The following is a 22112-nucleotide window of genomic DNA, read 5'->3' as shown; positions in this document are numbered from 1 at the left end:
GTTGTAGGAAGCATGTTTCAACGTTTGCTAGTCGGCTAATGTCGGAGAACAGCGGTAGTCGACATTAGTGGTGATTTCTAGTATATCTAAGAAACTAATTACTAGCTAGTTACCTAACATGTAGATAAGTAGTAATACGTTTTTATCTCAAATGGCTGAAGCGGTACCTTTGAATCTGAGGGGATTTCTGGACTTTAGTCCAGTGAAGAGAGACGATGCTAACAAGGAAAACGACGTTCCTGTTTTAAGTTTGATCCAGTTTTCTAAGGCTCCTTTTGTGACATTTGGAACCGTAAAGTTGGGCACCTCCAAATCGGCTGTCCTGCGGATCGAGAACCCAACGGGGGCTGCGGAAGCGCTGGTTGCCGTTGAAAAGATCCCCACAAGTAAAGGGTTTTCTGTGAACCACAACACGTTCACGATTCAGGTAACGTTATGTTGGTTTTACTCCACACAGCGGGACACACTTCATGCAAGTCCAGGACTGTCTGCTATTTAAGTTCCTGTCGGGAAAGCTGTGAGACAAGCAGTTTGACTAAACTAATATTACTTTAATTAAACTAACCAATTTTTAATTAATCAATTTAGCTATATCAGAGTCCACATTGCATTCATAGATGTAATTAAGTTACATTTTGTTACGCCATATCCAGTTGTAACCCAAATTTACTATTAGTTAAACTTGTAATACTCTATTTAAAAAAATACAAAAATGTACAGTTTGAGACTTGCAGTTGGTCCATGCACACAGATAAATAAACTTTATTAATCCCCAAAAGGAAATTCAAGGTTGTATATTGCTTTGTGTTTTGCAGCCTGAGGGCTCGTTCAGTTTGACAGTAACCTGGACTCCTACAGATGAAGGTGGGGTCAGGGAGCTCATCATTTTCAATGCCAATGGAGTCCTCAAGCACCAGGCTGTTCTGCTGGGGAGAGCAGAAGCACCAAAAAAGAAAAAAGTAAGTCAGATATAAGGTGTTTTACAGCTACAAATAAATCCTGCTTTTTTTTTTAGCCTTAGTTATACAGTTATATTATGGCTCCAATAAAGGATTATTTTCAATATGGATTAAGCTGTTGCTTTTTTAAACAAAGACTTGTGTTTATATATTCTCTTGATTTATATTCTCTAAACACTAGTCCAGAACCCAAAGGTATTTTGTTATGTATCACCAAAGACAAGCAAAACAAGCAAATATAACTGGTATAAAGATGTAGTACCTTTGCAAAAAAAATTATTTATAGTTGCCAATTGCTGTATATGTTAGAGTTTTATTGCAGTGTACCTTGGCTGTAGGAAGATACTTGACACGTTTCATATTCACATGTATCCACAACAATGTGGACGTTTTCACAATCCAGATTATTAGGAAGTTTGAACAAGTTCACTTATTTGTTTAAACAAACTAATACTTGATTTTGAAGGTATGTTATTTCTTTATTTTTCTTGTGTTTCAGAAAAGCTTATGGCAAACAATCAAAAACAAAAGGGAGGGTGAAAAAGTAGCTACACCCAGGGGAAAGAAAAGGGAGCCTCCCCTGAAGATGGCAGCCAGTAAAACTTTCCATGTGTCTAGAAAGCCACAGTACAAACGGGACAAGCTCCGCAGCCCACTTGCATCCCTCAATGAGGGAAAAGCTGCCAGAAAGAGTTCCCTGAAGAAGCAAAGTTCCATACATGACCCTCCTCTGAAATTAGAGGAGCAGAAGGTTTTAAATCCCAGCCAGCGGGAGCAGGCTTTGGTCCTGTCAGACCAGGAGAATATGCACCACGTTCAGAGGAACTGTCCTCTTGTTCTTGCTGTTCCATCTGCAAATGTGATGGACTCTGGCACTGTGTCTGATAGCCCAGATTTCCTGGCAGGCAAACCTGACAACAAAGAGCTTTCCAAAGTGCTCAACAGGACGCTGTCACCTATTGGGACACCAGAAAGGTTTAGGAAGCTCATGCCTCATATTCAGTCAGACAGCCCAGTTCCTGTTACTGTAGAGACTGCAACTCATGCTGACAGTGTATTAACTAGGTCCCCAGTTCCATCTTTGAAAGATGCATTGGCTCTTATTGACTCTGATTTGAGCCACATCAATAGCAGTCCGCGAGACACTAGTTCAAGCTGCGACTTTTCTGATTCACTGGAATCTAAGAGTGAGAGTCATGACTATGGATCTGACAGTAATGTCCCTAAATCATTACCTGATGGTCCAGAGCTCTGTGAGTCCAATGAGCCAAGACTGACGTTCTTTGTCAGCAAAAAGGTTGTTGTGACTGAGGTTTTTTCAGAGTCTGATAAGGATATGGAAAGAGTGAAAAAAGCTTCTTTTACCTCTGCCACAGTGACTAAGATCAAAGCACCAGCTGAGGCAAAGAGTGGAAGGAAAATTATGAAATCAAAACGACGACTTCTAGAGAAAACACTTGAGCTGTCTGAAGGCAGCAGTCAGTGCGAGTCTGGACCAGACACTCCAAACCTTCCTGTTATAGACCTGCACACAGGACCCAAAGGACGGCAAAACTCTGATTCTTCCAGCTCCCAGTGTGATGACAGACATCAGGTCCTGGAGTTTACATCCTCCAGCCCGACCCTTTGGCCCAATGGCTCGTCTAAACCTATTGCTTTTCCTGTCACCTCACCTCCGTCCATGGCTCCTGCTCACTTGTCTTTCTCATGCACTTCTCCCCCTCCTGCAGTCCCTGCACCCACTTCTTTTAGCGTCAACTCTCCGCTGCCGTCGGGCCGTTCTCCTCCTCTTCCTCTTCCTCTTCTTCGACTCAGCCTCTCATCAAACTGTAATGTGTATGAGCAGTTGCCACTTTCTGCACCTGTGGCCATTCAGGAAGACTCATTTCCCATTCACATGGCAGTGATGAACAAGAAGAGGAAGAGTGAGGAGTATTTGAAAAGTGATGCAAAGACAGAGGATGCTAGAAAAAATGACAGGGTCAAAAAGAGCAGGGTGGTGCCTGGAAATACTGAACGTCCAAGATCAGTGCAGGAGAGGAGAAGCTCATCACAGAGGCAACAGCTGAGAGCAGCAGGTAGGCAAATGTGACATGTTTTATGTTGGATGACAGGATGTGTGATTCAAATATGTTGCTTCATAGTAGGACTCAAAGAAATGCCGTAAATGTTTCTTTTCTTTCAAGCCTGCATTTTACCCTAATGGTAAACAGTGAATGTGCTTTCAGTCGCACAAATATGTCAGAACATACACTCAGGTCTCAGTTTAGAGACCCAGACTCTGGTCCTCACATCTGGGGACTGGTGAGCCAGTGGGAAAACAGTGGGGTCCCCAGACATTTAGGTGTAAAGTGCTATTACTACTAAACTAGCTATTACTAGTTTTATTATTAATTTACCTTCTTTTCACTCAGACTGACATACAATACATAGAAGGGCACATGTCAAAAATACAGTAATATATATATATATATATATATATATATATACTTGTAATATCCCCCACAAATACATCCTGTATACTTGATATACAGATGCTAAGTGACTGTATACACTGGAGTCTCATATTCTGCCCCTGTGGATGGACTTAATAGAAAATTTTGAATTTATGCATAAAAATAATGAAATTTCTCAAGTATCTTTTTTCCAAACTATATTGGAACTTGTGAAGGACTCTGCCTTGTTTCTGAACCCTCTGTATTTACTATGAAGCTTTGTTTTCCAGGCTCAGTGCATTCAGTGGCTGCACCATCTCTAAAGAGCAGGAGGTCTGCAGTTCCTGCCCAGGCAAAGCCACTGAGCTCAAAACCTACCACCCGAGGTACAAAATGGTTTGACTGCTTTGTGAAGGAAAATGTCTTTCAAATGAGCTGTAGGTCCGTCAGTGCATGTGGGTTAATGTGCGTTAGTGGGAGAGAGACATTCATATACTCAGGTATTCATATACCCAAACCTGATCTTTGTTCTATTTCTCCCAGGGGCTCTGTTTCCAAAGTCATCTGGTCCTTCGTCTGTGAAGACAACAAAAGTTATTGCTGTAGCTCAGTCAAAGCTGACGTTCGTTAAGTCTGCTCAAACAGGTATATGATCACAGGACATTGAAACATTGTGGTTTGCGAAAAGCAATTTTGCTTTGGTTTATGTTTAATGCTTAACTTTATTTCTGCATCTATCCTTTTCTACCAGCCATACCGAGGCACCCGATGCCGTTTGCCGCCAAAAACATGTTCTATGATGAGAGGTGGATCGAGAAGCAGGAGAGGGGATTTACATGGTGGATCAACTATGTTCTGACCCCAGATGACTTTAAAGTCAACACTGAAGTTGCTAACGGTAATATCCACCCACTCACACATTCAGCAGAATGTCAGTGCTTTGGGAAACTAGAGTGTTGGGTTTCCAGAAATACAGAAATGATCATGCTCTCACTGAACTAAACACAGTAAATGTTGCAGCTGATTTACTTATTTGGATGATAAAGCTCTAATTATTTGTACTGGCGACTTCATACGTCTGTCGAAGTCTTAAACATGGCCTGTTTCTGTGCAGTGAGTGCTGTGTCCCTTGCTATGGGCAGCGATAACTTCAGTGTGCCTAAAGCTCCCACCAAAGAGGAGATGTCTTTCAGCACCTACATAGCCAGACGGAAACTCAACCGCCTCCGTCGTTCTGCCTGCCAGCTGTTCACATCTGAGGCCATGGTCAAGGCTATTCAGAGGCTCGAACTGGAGGTGGAGGCCAAGCGGTTGCTTGTCCGGAAAGACCGCCATCTTTGGAAGGACATCGGTAAATGTCTTACATAATGGTATCTGGTGTGGGGGTTTTCAGGTTCCTGTCATTTCTCTGGATTAGCTTCAAAGTAATTTATTTCCTCGGTTTTTGTCATCTTTCAGGTGAACGGTGCAAAGTCCTCAACTGGCTTCTTTCCTACAATCCTCTGTGGTTGCGGATTGGTCTTGAGGTATTTAAATTCAGTGTTTTCTTCTGCTCTGTTGCATTTGATTTATAACGTCTTCTTAGTTTCTTTTCCATTTGTGTTAAACACGGTGTTGCTCTTTCTCAGACGATCTATGGGGAAATGATCTCACTGGAGAGCAACAGCGATACCTTGGGTCTGGCTATGTTCATCCTCCAGCGGCTGCTCTGGAACGCAGACATCGCTGCACAGTTCAGACACCCCAAAGTGCCCCATTACTATAAAGAAGGTGATTTAACAGCATCACTTACTGTGTTACATCAACACAGTATCTTTCAGTCAGTATATTAGTGTACATGGTACCAGAAATGATCTGCACCTGAAAGTCTCTAATTTCCTCTGTAGTAATAAAACAAAACAAAAAAACATTTTTCAGACTTGTGACTTGTTAACTTTACCTCGATTAGGCCACGAGGAGGCGCTGTCTCGCTTTACTCTGAAGAAGCTGCTCCTCCTGGTGTGTTTCCTGGACAAGGCCAAAGATTCCCGGCTGATTGAGCACGACCCTTGTCTGTTCTGTGTGGATGCAGAGTTCAAGGTAGGCCGAGGCCTCTCCATGTCAAAATCAGACATTAAACCCATAAAAAAACATGAAACCACTGTCTCTGTAAAGGCCAAAGGTACAGCCAAATCAAAAACTGAAAGCAAATGAAAATATAAGAGCTTTAGGGTTCATCATTTTAGGATTCATTGTTTATCAGGCTGTTTTAAGGTGGTTTGTGTTTTAACTGTTTGGTGACTGACTGCAGGTCATGTAGCACTTGTATGCTTTGGTTTTGGTTTATTTTGGACCAGATTGGCAGATTTCACAGCAGCCAGTACAAACAGTATTAATAACCAGGCAAATTCACCAGGGTTCCTTTAAGGTGTAAAAGCATCTGTAGCATGCTGATGTAAACTTCCACATTATTTATTCCTTGTTTTTCATGTTAGATCTTTTTGTGTTGCTCTAACTATGCCATGCTCTATGTTGAATGTTTTTCAGACTAGTAAAGACCTGCTCCTGGCCTTCTCCAGGGACTTCCTGAGCGGAGAGGGGATCCTCCCCCGGCACCTCGGCTACCTGGGTTTACCCGTCTCCCACGTTCAGATGCCCCTGGACGAGTTCAACTTCGCTGTGAAGAATCTGGCAGTTGATCTGAAATGCGGGATTCGACTAGTGTGAGTGAGATGCCATGAATTTTAATACTGTGCTCTGATCCCTGTTGGGATATTCAGTTTTCTCCGAGGTCAGGCTCAGCTACGCAGCAGCATCCGTGCAGCTTGAAGGGATTTAGTGTTTAGGAGTCTTTAGCAGAGCAGTTACAGATGGGGATTTCCTCCCTGGGATTTTCACTGAAGGATGCTCTGTTTAACTGACTAACTAATTTAACTATTACTCTCTGATCACAGTGCAGTCTCGTGTATGTCTCTCGAAGTTTGTTTTTTCCTTTAAAGCACAGAAAAAACTGGGGGGAAATGTTGTAGCAAAGGGCCAGCAGATACTTGCAGAGTAAGTCTTTTCTCTGGTGATTAGATGAATATCCTTTGACTTTATATTAGTCTTCTTCATGGTCTTTCCCTGGCTTTAGGAAGATTAAGTGTGAAAGAACCTTACACATTGATTTAACAACATGATAAACTCCTCAGGATAAAAAGGTAGATTTAAGCATCCGATATGCCCTAAAACAGAGACACCATCAGGCTGGGGTCTAATACAAGCAATAAAAGCAATTCAAGTGTTTCGAACCATCAGCGTTCTTTGATTTTACACACAAAGTATGTCATAAATGGAAGAAAATAACTCTTACTCATCGTCTTGGGTTCTTTCTAGCCGTGTGATGGAGCTCCTTCTTCAGGATTGGAGTTTGTCGGCGAAGCTCCGTCTGCCAGCCATCAGCCGCCTGCAGAAGGTCCATAACGTCGACATTGGTCTGCAAGCGCTTAAAAGCAAAGGGGTCGATCTTAAAGATGAAAATGGTAATTAAGATTTTAATTCTGAGGGAGCCGTAAAACATACAGCTGTTGTTACAATAAACAGCTGCAGAGGAACAAAATTGCGTTGGTTTGCCTTTATGACACTGGACGCGTGTGACCTGTGACAGTGTGTTACTGTGAGTGACTAAGCAGCCTGGAAAGAACGTTGCAGCCCTCAAAGTATTTGCAAATACTGCCCATTGCAGTTTCCCAGGTGCCAAGTTGATATTCCAAATTAGACAGACCTGAAGAAGATATTCACTGGACAGTAATAAATGTTATAAAAGCAGAAAGTCCTCTTGGTTGATATGTGGGATATTTGGCTGATTTTGCCTAATAAATAACATTCATGCACTAAACTGATGTGGTTCAAAGGTACTGAGGCATCTGTGTATTTTCAGGCTCTACCATTGATTCTAGAGACATTGTGGATGGACACAGGGAAAAGACTTTGAGCCTCCTGTGGAAACTCATCTTTGCTTTTCATGTGTGTATCCACCTCGGCCACTCCTCACAAAATTCATGTCATTTTGTTTTTTACCTGTAAAAATGTTGATTAATGCAGCGTTGTCAATAAAATCAAAGGTGGAGGTGATTCTTGACAAGGATCAGCTGAAGGATGAGATCGGATTTCTCAAGAGAACCTTGAGGACCAAACAGAAACTGGCATCTCTGAGGGCCAACCAGGGCCTGCAACCAAGTCCTGCAAAGACCAGGGCACCGTATGAACACAACAGCACCAAGATTACCCTGTTGATGGACTGGGTCCGCACTGTGTGTGACTTCTACAACCAAAGTGTGAGTTTGAAATTTGTAAAAAAAAATAATAAAAATGCCTGTGCATTTCAGGGCAATCCATCAGTAGTTCCTGTTCCTATATATAAGATACTGTAGTGGACCACACCTGGTCTGCACAGTTTTACTTTGTACAGGAGGTAGAGATACAACAATCCATCCAAGCAAGCACATTGAATGTCTGTGCATATAGTGTGCTGTCAGGCCAAAGTCTGCTTCCTTTCACTTTACTTTGCAAAAAATGTCTTCTAAAAACTGCTCAAGTCTACATTCATATCTCAGTGTCTCTGACTTATGATCCTTGACTTGTTTGATTTCAACATCCCTCAAACTAAACATCAGCTTTTGACATTTAACAGTTTAAAGTACAGTCCTGCAGATAGCTCTGCCCGTAGTGTTACTTTTCCATTGAGATTGACAACTGTACAACTTGCAATGTAAGAATTTTCCTTTATGACCTTATACATACACTGTAACTCTGACATAACTTTGACCTCCATATGAAGAAGAATCCATAAACAAACACCACTGTGGTTGTTCCACATTCCACTGTTGTGAATCTTATTTTTAAATCGGTCTGGTCAAGTTTTGTTTTTGGCAAACAGTAAATGAACTCTCTGTCTTTGCAGGTGGAAAATTTCACTGTGGCGTTCTCAGACGGCCGTGTCCTCTGCTACCTTATCCACCACTACCACCCCAGTCTTCTGCCAAAGGAGGCTGTCAGTAACAGCACCACTCAGACTGTCGAGTGTTCACTGAGGGGCCGCCTGGAGCTTGACTGCTCAGCCAGTGACTCTGACAACTCCTTTGACTCCTTGCCGACAGGCCCGGATGGTATATTTCTATTTGGATGCACTTTCTAAAAGTGCTCCTATGGTGGTTTTTATGTCCTTTGTACATCACAGATGCTTGCAGAGTGTGGAAATGGAATTTGATAAGACGTCTGAGGCATATAGGGGGAAAAATAAGAAATTCAGTGATGCTTATGAATCTTGAGAATTCATAATATATCATCACGTTTCAATCATTGCATTAGTTAGAGCTTTTTGACTGGTTTTATTGATCAAACTTAGACTATTAAAAACAAACTTTAATCAGAGGAGTTTTGCACATTATTATAACACCAGGAATTCTTCTGACTCAGTTGCATAATGTAATGCCAATTGATTTGTCTGGTGAAATGTTTAAAAAAGATCAGTATTTTTCATTTGATATATAAAATGTGACACTATGCTATGCCTCAGAAGTTCAGTGGGAGTTTGAAAGTGTGTATGATGACTGTACCTGTGGTATTTTGTGAACAGGCCCAGACTCTCCATCTGTGGAATTTAAACAGCTACTGGAAAATGAGAAAAACAACTTCAGACTGGTCAACACTGCTGTGGCTTTCCTGGGTGGAATTCCTGCCATGATCAACCCAGCGGACATGTCCAACACCATCCCCAGTGAGAAGGTGAGAGAGACGCGATGTTTCTTCTGTCCTCTGCAGCAATCTAACACACACACACACACACACACACACACAGGAGGGCAGATTATTTTTATGTTTTTGTATGACACCAATCTGTAAAAAAACGGTTTACTTACTTGTTTTCTTTCAGTGTGTTTGCATGTCAGGTAAAGAAAACAGGTTATACAGACAAACCTGGTTGTTTGGCTGACTGGTGTGCTCATTTACATGCACTAAAATAGAGGTCCATTGACTTCCTATGACTTTAAGGTGAAACAGACTGTATTCTGGTTATTCAGTGCATTTGAACATACTGACTTTCAGTGTAGAATTAGTCTTTTTCATCATCAAGAGAAAATTATTCAGGTTCATAAGGATTGATTAAACTGTCCAAAGTGATAAGTGCAGTCTTGGAGTTATGTTTTGCTTAAAGGCACAATTAAAAGTATCAGGCTTCCTTACCCTGGGTCATTGCTTTTGAATGATACAAATCTGGATGCCATAGTTACACAATACCTCTGTATTGTTTGGCTGTTTACAATCATGAGAGTTTCAAGAGGCAGACTTAGGTCTGTGATGAATGAAAGATCCTTCCTCTTCCTTACGTCATGGCCGCAATTTATTTTCACAGTATTCACTGAACTTTCACTGTGCAAAATGAAATATTAGCTCTTATGGCAAAGTCAAATCTGAGACTGGATTCTGTTCAAATTTTTCTACTTGTCTTACCATATAAAGACAATACACTAAATCACTTTTTTAAAGGATGAAGTGATCAGGATCTACACAAATGGGTTTTTGTCCAACACCAAACTATAAATTGTTAACATTGTAGACAGAAGCCAGCCAACCCCAAACTGTTTGGAAACTAGTGTTAAGACCAGAGTAAAATACAACTTTCCCTTAATCCACATCTTTTTATTTTTAGGTTGTGATGACTTACCTGTCCTTCTTGTGTGCTCGTCTCCTGGACCTGAGGAACGAGACCAGAGCAGCTCGGGTGATACAGGGCGCCTGGAGGAAATACAGACTAAAGAAAGATTTGCAGCTTTACAAGGTGTGTTCTGTGTTCTATGAATTATTTGGTTGTACCTATTTTTTCTGTTTGGGTATTAACAAGACAGCCAGATATTTCCATGACAAGTTGGTAGAAACCCAAAGCAGATATTTCATCAAGTCAACTTTAATGGTGATATGTTAAAGTGACCAAAAAGATCAATTAGTGCAGATGTAAATAGAAAAGAATGCAGCTCATTTTTGTGCTATCCTTTAATTTGCACATTCAAATAAAATGATGCTGAATTTTAGCTATTTTTTTGTGGGACTGGTAAGTTTTTCGTCTGTTCTGAAGGTCAAATAAAAATAAATTAACTTTGTAGCGTGACATTAAGAAATCATAAAAGATAAATTAATAAATATGTATTTAATCTTTTTTTCATACAGGAAAGAAACATTGCTGCTCAGAAAATCCAGGTAGTTGTAAGGAGTTTTCTGCAGAAGTGCAGAGCCAAGAGGCAGACTCAAGCTGCTGTTATCATCCAGTCCGTCTGGAGGGGTTACTCCGGCCGCAAAAGGCTGAGGCTGAAAAAACAGGCTCGAATTCAGGCTCTACAGCACAAAGCAGCAACTCTCATCCAGGTAGGTGTTTACTATACATCTGTGAAAGAAAGGGCTGAATGACCTATTTATAATTTCACTGTAGAAAAAAAGAGGATATTTTTCAGCACTCAGCAAGTGTTTATGGGTTTAATTTATTTTGTTTTTCTTACCTTGGACAGCGCCTTCAGTTGTTAAGGGCACAGTGATTTTGGTCGAGAATTTGCATCATATCTAATGAAGTCTTATATTTATTTTCAGCAAAGATTTGCATAATGAAGTCTGCTAGTGTAATTGTTCTTTGAATAGATGGTTCTTATCTTGTCCATGCAGGCTCAGTGGAGGATGTTTTCAGATCTGAGAGCTTACCAACGCCTGAGATACTACACCATTGTTGTCCAGGCACAATGGCGAATGAAGAGGGCATCTTCTGCTTATGAAAGAATTTACTGGGCAGCCACAGTCATTCAGAAGCACTCACGAGCATGGTCACTTGCAACAAGAGAGCGGGAATGTTATCGCTCCCTTAGAACAGCAGTGGTGAAGTTACAGAGAGGGTACAGAAGATGGAAAACCCAGAAAACACAAAAGGAAAACGGTGCTGCCAGAGTGATACAAGCCATGTTTAAGAAATGGTACAAGGAAAGAATGGCCAAAAGAACTGCCGCTGCTGTAAGGATTCAGTCTTGGTACAGAAAGCAGAGGTGTCTCCATCAATATACGAAGACTAAGAGAAGTGCCCTGCTCCTTCAAGCCCATTATAGAGGCCATGCACAGAGGCACTGCTTTCAAATGTTGAAGCTACAGCACTATTCAGCTCTTGTCATCCAGAGTGCCTTCAGAGGGTATACTGCCAGAAAACAGGTTGTGAAGATGAGATGTGCTGCAGTCATAATTCAGCGTTGGTTCAGGGCCTCTGTAAAAAGAGACACAGACAGGCAAACGTTTGTGAGGTTCAGATGTGCTGTTGTGACCATCCAGGCAGCTTATCGTGGAAAAGCAGCTCGAGAGTCGCTCAAAAAACACCACAAGGCAGCAACAGTAATCCAGGCAGCTTTTAGGAAGCATGCTGCCCAAAGGCACTACCTTGTCTTAAAAAAAGCTGCTGCTGTGATACAGCAAAAGTACAGAGCCACAATTTTGACTCGTAAGACGAAGAATGATTATGATGCTCTTAGGAATGCTGCAGTCATTATACAAGCTAACTGGAGAGGCAGAGCTGACAGGAAGTGGATAGAAAAGCAACATCGGTCTGCAACACTGATACAGGCTTGCTACCGTCGGCACAAAGCACAAGCAGAGTACATGTCACGGAAGGCTGCAGCAGTAATTGTACAGCGTCATTACAGAGCATATGTGGTAGGAAAGGAGATGAGGGAAACATTTATGTGCAAGAGAGCTGCCTGTGTTACTCTTCAAGCTGGATTCAGAGGCACAAGAGTCAGAAGAGAGCTCAAGAAAAAGCACTGGGCAGCGACTGTCATTCAGTCTTCACTTAGGATGGTTTTATGTAGAAAAAGATATTTCCTCCTCCGAAGTGCAGCAATTATCACCCAAAGCCAATACAGAGCTCTGCTGCTCTGCAGGACACAGCAGAACGACTACAGACAGCTAAAGCAGGCCACTATAAAGATTCAAGCTGTCTACCGGGGATTTAGAGTGAGGGAAGACCTAAAGAAGAAGCACAAGGCTGCCAAAGCAATTCAGGCTCAGTTCAGGATGCATAGAATATGTATGGCCTACCTTGCTGCCAAATGTGCTGCAATTATTATTCAGGAACGCTACAGAGCAAAAATGCTCAGGGATCAGCAGTTGCAGAGGTACAAAACAATGAAGTCTTCAGCTGTAGTCATCCAGGCAGCATATCGTGGCCACAGGGTCAGAAAGAAGGTTGAAGAAATGCACCGAGCAGCTACACTCATTCAGCGAAAGGTCCTCACCATCCGAGACAGAAATAGGTTTCTAGCCATCAGGGAAGCAGCTTTGGTTTGTCAGCAGAGGTACAGAGCAGTGACCCTGGCAAGAGAAAAACAACTCGACTATCTATTGAAGCGCAGGGCAGTCATTTGTCTGCAAGCAGCCTACAGAGGATATGAGGTCAGAAAGCAGCTGCGAAACCAGCATATGGCAGCTGTAACAATTCAGTCTCACTTCAGAAAGTATCAGCAGAGAACCCACTACAAAAGGGTCTGCTGGGCTGCCCGTGTATTGCAGACACGTTACAGAGCCAATAAAAAAATGAGAGAGGAGATAAACATCCTGAACGGCAAAAGAAATGCTGCTGTGGTCTTACAAGCTGCTTTCCGTGGAATGAAATCCAGACGCCTCATCAAGCAAAGGCATCAGGCTGCCACCAGTATCCAGAGAGCTTATAGAACCCATTGTAAGCACAAGGAGTACCTAACCTTAAAATCCACTGTCGTCACTATTCAGCAGAGGTATCGGGCCACTGTAGCAGCAAAGGAACAACAGAAACAATACCAGCAAATGCGCAGAGCTGCTGTTGTCCTTCAGGCAGCATACAGGGGGTGGCAGGTCAGGAAAGAGGTTGCTCGTCAGCATCACGCAGCCACTGTGATCCAGTCTGTGTTCAGAAAGCACAGAGAGGAAGTCAAATTCCAGGCCATGCGTCTGTCTGCCACCATCATCCAGAGACATTACCGCTCCTGTGTTCTTCAAAGACAAAACAGGGAAAACTTCCTAAAAGTGAGACGTTCTGTAATTGTTCTCCAAGCAGCTTTCAGAGGTTATGAAGTGCGAAGAAACATTGCCAGGATGCACCGGGCAGCTACTGTCATTCAGGCGAACTTCAGGAGGTATAAAGAGCAGTCAGCCTTAAGGAGACAGTGCTGGGCAGCCTGTGTCTTACAGCAGAGGTTTAGAGCTCAGAGGCAGAGAAACATTGATATAAATCGTTACCAAGAGGTTAGAAAAGCTGCTGCAATATTACAGGCTGCATATCGTGGCATGAAATCAAGGAGGAACATCAAACAAAGGCATCAGGCTGCCATTGTTATTCAGAGAGCTTACAGAGCCTTTTTGGAACACAAGCATTATCTTAAAATAAAGTGGGCCATCCTAATAATTCAGCGAAAATATCAGGCTAATGTAGCAGCTAAGGTACAAAGAACACAATACCTGGAAAAGCGCAGTGCAGCTGTGATCATGCAGGCAGCATACAGAGGGTGGCAGGTCAGGAAAGAGGTTGCTCGTTGGAATCACGCAGCCACTGTGATCCAGTCTGTGTTCAGAAAGCACAGAGAGGAAGTCAAATTCCAGGCCATGCGTCTGTCTGCCACCACCATCCAGAGACATTACCGCTCCTGTGTTCTTCAAAGACAAAACAGAGAAAACTTCCTAAAAGTGAGACGTTCTGTAATTGTTCTCCAAGCAGCTTTCAGAGGTTATGAAGTGCGAAGAAACATTGCCAGGATGCACCGGGCAGCTACTGTCGTTCAGGCGAACTTCAGGAGGTATAAAGAGCAGTCAGCCTTAAGGAGACAGTGCTGGGCAGCCTGTGTCTTACAGCAGAGGTTTAGAGCTCAGAGGCAGAGAAACATTGATATAAATCGTTACCAAGAGGTTAGAAAAGCTGCCATTAAGCTACAAGCTGCCTTCCATAGAATGAAATTCAGAAGAATCATCAAACAAAGGCATCAGGCTGCCATTGTTATTCAGAGAGCTTACAGAGCACGCTGTGTCCAGAAACAATATCTGACATTAAAATCCACTGTCGTCACTATTCAGCAGAGGTATCGGGCCACTGTAGCAGCAAAGGAACAACAGAAACAATACCAGCAAATGCGCAGAGCTGCTGTTGTCCTTCAGGCAGCATACAGGGGGTGGCAGGTCAGGAAAGAGGTTGCTCGTCAGCATCACGCAGCCACTGTGATCCAGTCTGTGTTCAGAAAGCACAGAGAGGAAGTCAAATTCCAGGCCATGCGTCTGTCTGCCACCATCATCCAGAGACATTACCGCTCCTGTGTTCTTCAAAGACAAAACAGAGAAAACTTCCTAAAAGTGAGACGTTCTGTAATTGTTCTCCAAGCAGCTTTCAGAGGTTATAAAGTGCGAAGAAACATTGCCAGGATGCACCGGGCAGCTACTGTCGTTCAGGCGAACTTCAGGAGGTATAAAGAGCAGTCAGCCTTAAGGAGACAGTGCTGGGCAGCCTGTGTCTTACAGCAGAGGTTTAGAGCTCAGAGGCAGAGAAACATTGATATAAATCGTTACCAAGAGGTTAGAAAAGCTGCTGCAATATTACAGGCTGCATATCGTGGCATGAAATCAAGGAGGAACATCAAACAAAGGCATCAGGCTGCCATTGTTATTCAGAGAGCTTACAGAGCCTTTTTGGAACACAAGCATTATCTTAAAATAAAGTGGGCCATCCTAATAATTCAGCGAAAATATCAGGCTAATGTAGCAGCTAAGGTACAAAGAACACAATACCTGGAAAAGCGCAGTGCAGCTGTGATCATGCAGGCAGCATACAGAGGGTGGCAGGTCAGGAAAGAGGTTGCTCGTTGGAATCACGCAGCCACTGTGATCCAGTCTGTGTTCAGAAAGCACAGAGAGGAAGTCAAATTCCAGGCCATGCGTCTGTCTGCCACCATCATCCAGAGACATTACCGCTCCTGTGTTCTTCAAAGACAAAACAGAGAGAAGTTTCTGAAAATGAAACGATCCACTATCATCCTTCAGGCAGCGTTTAGAGGCTGGTATGTCAGGAGGGAGATTAGCCGACATAATCAAGCTGCCATTGCCATCCAGTCGTGCTGGAGGTGCTCAGTACAGAAGCGGCTCTTCCAAAGGAAGAGAGAGGCAGCTGTAAAACTTCAGCGGAGGGTTCGGGCAGTGCAGCTTGGCAGGATGGAGAGGAAGAACTACATCCGGACGCGGCAAGCTGTCATCACACTTCAGACACACTGTCGAGCATGGATGGCTAGAGTCCAGGTAATTAACATTCCTTAAAGTTCATAGTTTACTAGAAATGATATTTTACAGTCTTTCATATAGTCTTTAATTTATATTAACTTTAGTTCCATTAGAGCAAACATCATGTTTAACTGTTCATTTACAAAGATGGAAAAACATTTTGACATGAATCTAATAATTGAATGGACACAAACAGTCCAAAAATGCTAAAAGGTTACAGTTCAGATGCCATTTTGTTTCAGGTGCTAAAGGCAGCCATGGCAGAGAGGAGGCTCCGTTTCACATCAGCAGCCTTCCATCATCTCAGCGCCATAAAGATCCAGCGAGCACTGAGAACCCACTGGGCTTTGGAGTCGGCTAAAAGACAGATCCATTCTGTCATCGCCATACAGGTACAGATATATAACTATTTGTCACTCAAAAAGATGATGGTGTTCTGTTGAATTAAATTAATCGGTGAACCATTACTTAAAATCATTGCTTTGTCATTTCTTAGCAATGGGTGAGAGCAAGGCAGCAGAGGAGACGGTATCTGGACGACAAAAGGAAGGTGGTTATTGTCCAAAGGCAGGTCAAGTGCTGGTTAGCCCGTCGCCACAAAGCTGCATCCGTCATCCAGCAGGCTGTTCGAAGGTTCCTCCTCCTCAGGCGCCAGGAGAGAGTTCAGCAGGGCATTGTCAAAGCTCAGGTACTGGACTCAGAAGCCTTTGGCTTTTGGTGTCATATATATATTGACCTTGTTCTCTGAATTTGTTTGACACTGAAGTCTTTAGTTGGCAGAGCTGGCTATGTCATCTTCATATCTTCATCAGTGCATGGTTAGAGCATAGGGTAATTAGTACAAGTACAAAGCAGAAGAGCAGCTGTCTAACATAATACAATACAAACAGTAAAAAAAAAAAAAACATATTGTCTTTTGCTCCAGGCTTTGTGGAGAGGATACTACTCTCGCAAACTGAATGACAATCCCAAGGTGGTGAAGTTGAGACACCGCTTGTGTCAAGTCTCCTCAAGTGTACGAGAGGAGGACAAACTGTGTAACAAGACGTCCTCCGCGCTGGACTACCTGCTTCGATACAAACACTTCTCCTACATTCTGGAGGCCCTGAAAAACCTGGGTAAGGCTTTGGCATTTCTGTTAATGTACCCATATGCAGACACCACTAAACTGCTGTACACTGGTTTTGCTGCAAAAAAAGCAACTTTTTTTTTTTCTTTTACTTTAAAAATGACAGTAATTGATTTATCCATGAGCAGTCCAAAGCCTGAAGATATTTAGTCATGTAGAGCTGACCTAAACATTAAATTTGAGACGTTTTAACTTTTCTTCAGTTTGTATATCACCGTTTTGTTTATATATTTCTTTATCTATGTTCAGGAGAAACCCAGACTAGTCACAATAATTCTGAATTGTGCAATAGAGTTGAGCAATGAGAAAAGAGAAGACTTTTAATAAGTCACTTATTTGACCTTCATAACTCTTGTTGATAGGAAACTGCTCTTGCAAGTGTGGAACTAAATGTTCCTCTTCTGTTGTTTTTGGTTTTGTGTTGTAATAGCAAAAGTCCTTGTCAAGATAAAACTGAATTCATGAGCGGTGGTTTAATGTGTGTTTAGAAAATCTAGTGTCCAATCTATTGTAATCTATCTAATCTATTGCCTATTGTTTGTGCCTTGTAAACAAAAAGTTGAAGATACTTGCTCATGATTATATGAGCATATCAGCTGTTTTCAGCCTTCAGTAGTCTGTGTCCTGAGCCCTTATTGAAGACCCTCTCTGGTGTGTGTGTGTGTGTGTGTGTGTGTGCGTGCGTGTGTGCGTGCATGCACAGAAACTGCCACCAGGCTGTCCCCAGAGTGCTGTGAGCGGCTGGTAGAGAGCGGAGCCACCAACATCATCTTCATACTCATCCGCAGCTGCAACAGGAGCGTCCCCTGTATGGAGGTCATCACTTTCTCCATCCAGATCCTCCTCAACCTCTCCAAGGTACCTCGAACTCAGGCCTGCTTTATTTGACACCACACTGTCCTATAAAGTCATGATGCAGAGGGTCAGAATTATGAAGACAGTGTCAAATATAGTGATCAGCCAACTTTAATTAACTTTCTCCTACTTACAACAAGGACCAAAGAGTCACACTCACTAATCACCTTGTCAGACACGATTTTTCACATTTAATAATAGTGAGTTGAGGATGCAGAGTACTTCCTGCTATGATTTCTCACATCCTGTAAATGTTTTCTCTTCTGCAAAAAATTTCTGAGCAAGGGTCAACATATTTTGTGTTCTCTATTTTTCATTTAGTGGCCCTGTTTCCAAAATGTTCTCAGATTCCTTGACAATATGCTGGGATATTCTGCAAATTTAAAAGAAAAGAATTTATAGTAATTATTAGTTTAGTCATTAATCTTTCTGAATAATGTGGGCCTTAAATGTTAATACTGTCTTATTACTACATATAAAATGACTGGATTTACATTGCATCTGTCACATTCCCTTTTACAAGTTCATTTCAGAGAATCACAGCGATGGATGGAGTAAATCTAAAGGACATTGTTCCAATGTTATTCATTATTAGGCACTTTTGAGTTTTCAGATAATAGAAGAATTAAGTCTAAAGGTATACAAGCTGTTTCTTCCAGAACAGATGTTAAAAAAAAAACAAAAACAAAACTGGAGGCCAGTGAAGCAGGTAATGAGATCAAAGTATAACGATTGAATGTCTTTCAGTTTTCTTGTCCCTGGTTTGTCTAAAGCTGGAATTTCCCATTCCCTTGTCACAGCCTGTTTTCATTGATTTTTCACTTTGCTTTGTGAACTTTGGTTTGTTGACTTACAAAGAGACAGCTAGAAAATGTCAGCTAGAACAAAATAGAATATGTCAGCAGGGCTGGTAGCAGTCTAAGCCTTTATCTTTTTTTTTTTTTTTCTTGAGTAAATACTACAGGTCAGGCACCTCAGTATTATCACTTGGTCTCAAATTTTCTTCCTTCAGTTTAGTTTGAACAGATAATTAATTGATATTAATTCTAAGTATTATGGCATTAGAGGAACTTTTTCATAGTTCATAGATTTCCACATCGCAGGAGTCAAGAACTATAGTCGTTCTTAGAACGCTCTTTTGGGGGACGTTTTTAGCTCCTACTTTAGAGAAGGTACTTTTCAGTACAATAGGAACCACAGGTACTTCACTGCACTTAACTATGAAAATGTTCCTCTGGTCCAAAAGCTCCCCCACTCACTTGCTCTGGGTTTTTCTTCCCTCAGTACCACAAGACAATCGAGGCGGTGTACTCGGTGGAAAACTCTGTGGAGACGCTGTTGGACCTGCTGCAGAGATACCGGGAAAAGGCAGGGGATAAAGTGGCAGAGAAGGGCGGCAGCATCTTCACCAAGGCCTGCTTCCTTCTTGCTCTCCTGCTGCAAGACAAGCACCGTGCTATGGTCAGTAACTATTAAAACATACATACTTCTCTAATGTACTATTACAATAATCTAAAGACATTTAAATACTAGTAACCATTTTTAAAAAGAAACTTGTAAATTTTCTCTAGGAGGTTGTGAAGCTACCCAAAGCCTTGGATAGGATACGCAGTATTTACCACCTTACTGTTCGCAAACACAAGATGGACGCAGAAAGAACTGTTGTCAAACAGAAGATGAACGCATCGATGAATGGGAGCTTCTTCGTTCAATCAACGCCTTGTAAATCCCGGGCTGCGCCAAAGTATGTATATCACTGTATGTGTCTGAGGTATCGCATCATTAATGTTTGCAGTTGTAACTCGCATCCTGTTTCTCTTTTCAGATTTGCACCAGATTGGGTTCTCAGAAAGGACAAGCTCAAAGATATTGTGGATCCTCTCAGGGCCATTCAAATGGTGGCAAAAACACTGTCCCTTGGGTTGTAAAAATGTTTTTACATCTTTTATTTTTTAATTTTTTAATTTTTTTTCCCCCAGAAAATATTGTTTTTACCTTAAAGAATAATGTAATAAAATGGATTGTTTTAGTTTCATTTCTCTTTCTAATGTCTTTACTTTGTTTTCCTTGACTAGATTTACACAGATGGGATATAAGTCAACATGGAAGCGCATTGCCAAGAAACAGAGGATCTTAACTCATGCCTTATGTTTCTCGTAACTTACAGTGGTGCAGGGACTAGAATGCCTCAGACCTCATTAGGTTCTTAAGTGTTCTGTTGTATGAATGTAACTCAGTGATAGTTGTCAGGAGAACTAAGAGTACATAGCAAAAAGAAAGTTTTGATTAGTAATTTGGCTTAATGTACTAAAGAAGTACAGGCTAAAAGATGAACCCCACAGTGACTCCTTATATACAGTGTGAATTGGACAGCTGCAGGACTTTCCTGAGAATAAGGGTTTTTTTCCCTGATTTCTCAGTACAACCAAGAACAAAGAGCATAAAGTGTATACTCAAATCAGCACCTGATAAGCAGCCCACAGTCTAACACATGGCAACATTATATTATATATATAGTATTTTGCATTTTGGAAAATGTTGCATTAAACGTTAAGTTTTACAACGTAAACAGATCACACTTTTGTTATAAACAGCATGTTAACATGGCTTCTGTGTGTTGTAACATCTGACATTTGTAAATTATTTGAGTGACATGTAGTGAAGGTATTTTGAAAAACCTGATTCCTTAGGCAAGTTCTCAGTTGTGAAGCATTTCAGTCCCTGCACCACTGTAAGCTATCACAATAGCTATTGAAGATCCTCGTCTTTTTCTTTACAGTGTGCTTCTGTAGGTTAAAAGATACTTTTCATCCACTAGAAAGTCTCGTGAGACTCAAAAGAAGCTAAAACAATAAAACACTCCTGCCCTTTACTTCCTGTTGCCTGAAGCTACAGTTCGTGTTCCAGTTCCACTACTTGAATCCATGTGTCCCTCAGTTGTGTCTTAGTCTTGCCCATGTAACATTTGAGTTTCGGGTCAACTGTGGAACTAACTCATAATGGCTGCTGTTTTGCTGTGTCCACCTTCAGATACATTAATGTTAGTGTAACTGTGGTTCAAACAGAAACAATCAGCTGAAAACTGTTACAGTAGCAGGAATCTTACCAGCCTGTGACAATAAAACGTCTTTGTTCAGTCACAGGAATCTCAGAGTGATGGTCCAGGTAGCTGAAGTGCTGCAGTCTGGAATTTCTCCCTAAAGAGACAATCAGTGCATGAATGAGTGTTTGTACCCTCAGTTACACACACACAAACAGTAAAACAGTTTCTACATAGTGAAATTTCCCTAATTTGCAATTAAATCTCTGCAGAAGCTTTGGCAACATAATGCATTTAGAAACTAACAGGTAAGATGATAATATGTGCAGAAATCATCTTTCTAAGTAACTTTAATAATTTAAACTTTAGAATAAATGACGATTACTTGGAGTTGGTGGTGAGCTTGTTTTAACAGATCAATTCAATCTTATTTGTATAGCGCCAAATCACAATACAAATCAACTCAAGGCACTTTTACAAAAACAAAAAACCCAACCCCCTTTAACGGAAGAAAAAAACCTCCAGCAGAACCGGGCTCAGTTTGGGCGGCCATCTGCCTTGACCGGTTGGGGTGAGTGGATAGAGGAGAGAGAAAAGAACAGCAACACTAAACAACAAATAGACACTGCAAGTTGGTGGGGCCAGAGTCTGTACATCAGTGACATACAGCTCCAGGACCAGGGACACCTGCAGAAGGTACAGAGAGAGAGAAGGAGAGAGCACAAGGTTAGTGACATTCAATGGTGGAATATACAGTGGGTACGGAAAGTATTCAGACCCCTTTAGATTTTTCACTCTTTGTGTCATTGCAGCCATTTGCCAAAATCAAAAAAGTTCATTTTATTTCTCATTAATGTACACTCAGCACCCCATCTTGACAGAAAAAAACAGAAAAAAGAAAAACTGAAATATCACATGGTCATAAGTATTCAGACCCTTTGCAGTGACACTCATATTTAACTCACATGCTGTCCATTTCTTCTGATCCTCCTTGAGATGGTTCTGCTCCTTCATTGGAGTCCAGCTGTGTTTAATTAAACTGATTGGACTTGATTAGGAAAGGCACACACCTGTCTATATAAGACCTTACAGCTCACAGTGCATGTCAGAGCAAATGAGAGTCATGAGGTCGAAGGAACTGCCCAAGGAGCTCAGAGACAGAATTGTGGCAAGGCACAGATCTGGCCAAGGTGAATGTAACTCAGAGGAGTGATGGTCCTCAGGCAGTCTAGGCCTATAGGCCTATGTTTTTTATTAACTCTAAACTGTAAAACAACATGTAAACTTAGAAGACAACTAGTCCACATCTGGACTCAGTGGTGCAGAGGTGGGTCAATTTCACCAACGTTAAACCTCAGCTGCACAGTCACTGCACCTACAGGTCTCCTCCAGCACCTGAACTCAGCTATTTCATTCTC

The 22112-nt window shown here is 41.8% G+C and overlaps 1 protein-coding gene and 2 long non-coding RNA genes across 6 annotated transcripts; 1 reads left to right on the top strand and 2 right to left on the bottom strand.

Annotated features, from left to right (window-relative positions):
• Window positions 1-6: 6 nt before the first annotated feature.
• aspm (assembly factor for spindle microtubules) lies at window positions 7-19689 on the top strand. 4 transcript variants are annotated; one of them, XM_026323100.2, is made up of 27 exons: window positions 7-427; window positions 816-959; window positions 1459-3037; window positions 3685-3780; window positions 3938-4039; window positions 4146-4292; window positions 4509-4745; window positions 4853-4920; window positions 5023-5164; window positions 5343-5473; window positions 5921-6096; window positions 6749-6894; window positions 7293-7378; window positions 7477-7689; window positions 8316-8520; window positions 8991-9139; window positions 10065-10193; window positions 10580-10774; window positions 11066-13143; window positions 14458-15688; window positions 15913-16062; window positions 16167-16358; window positions 16596-16788; window positions 17503-17657; window positions 18939-19115; window positions 19226-19398; window positions 19480-19689. In XM_026323100.2, the coding sequence occupies exons 1-27, from the start codon at window positions 152-154 to the stop codon at window positions 19580-19582; spliced, it is 8673 nt and encodes a 2890-aa protein (XP_026178885.1). In that variant the 5' UTR covers window positions 7-151; the 3' UTR covers window positions 19583-19689. The 4 variants fall into 4 exon arrangements, with proteins under 4 accessions (XP_026178885.1, XP_026178883.1, XP_026178884.1 ...); XM_026323098.2 differs by having other exon boundaries at window positions 11066-13657; window positions 14315-15688; XM_026323099.2 differs by having other exon boundaries at window positions 11066-14314; window positions 14972-15688.
• Window positions 797-11069, bottom strand: LOC117152644 (uncharacterized). The gene is made up of 9 exons (XR_004463061.1): window positions 10906-11069; window positions 10080-10793; window positions 8971-9179; window positions 7433-7594; window positions 6726-6857; window positions 5933-6073; window positions 5334-5451; window positions 3913-3970; window positions 797-926 (listed from the first exon to the last, which is right to left on the bottom strand). It is a non-coding gene; the product is annotated as an uncharacterized LOC117152644 (long non-coding RNA).
• On the bottom strand, window positions 17564-21151 carry LOC113139698 (uncharacterized). The gene is made up of 3 exons (XR_003296571.1): window positions 20761-21151; window positions 18914-19091; window positions 17564-17699 (listed from the first exon to the last, which is right to left on the bottom strand). It is a non-coding gene; the product is annotated as an uncharacterized LOC113139698 (long non-coding RNA).
• Between the last annotated feature and the right edge of the window lie 961 nt (window positions 21152-22112).

This window comes from Mastacembelus armatus, chromosome 4 (assembly GCF_900324485.2).
Source record: "Mastacembelus armatus chromosome 4, fMasArm1.2, whole genome shotgun sequence".
Taxonomy (NCBI): Eukaryota; Metazoa; Chordata; class Actinopteri; order Synbranchiformes; family Mastacembelidae; genus Mastacembelus; species Mastacembelus armatus.
Note: the sequence above shows the minus strand (reverse complement) of the source record. Positions and strands in the feature narration are given on the sequence as shown.

Bases quoted from the DNA above. Each gene is read 5' to 3' on its own strand.
- aspm (XM_026323097.2), top strand. From the start codon at position 152: ATGGCTGAAGCGGTACCTTTGAATCTGAGGGGATTTCTGGACTTTAGT. The intron at 3,781-3,937 runs GTACAAAATGGT...TATTTCTCCCAG, and splicing joins CTCAAAACCTACCACCCGAG to GGGCTCTGTTTCCAAAGTCA. The intron at 4,293-4,508 runs GTAATATCCACC...GTTTCTGTGCAG, and splicing joins CAACACTGAAGTTGCTAACG to TGAGTGCTGTGTCCCTTGCT.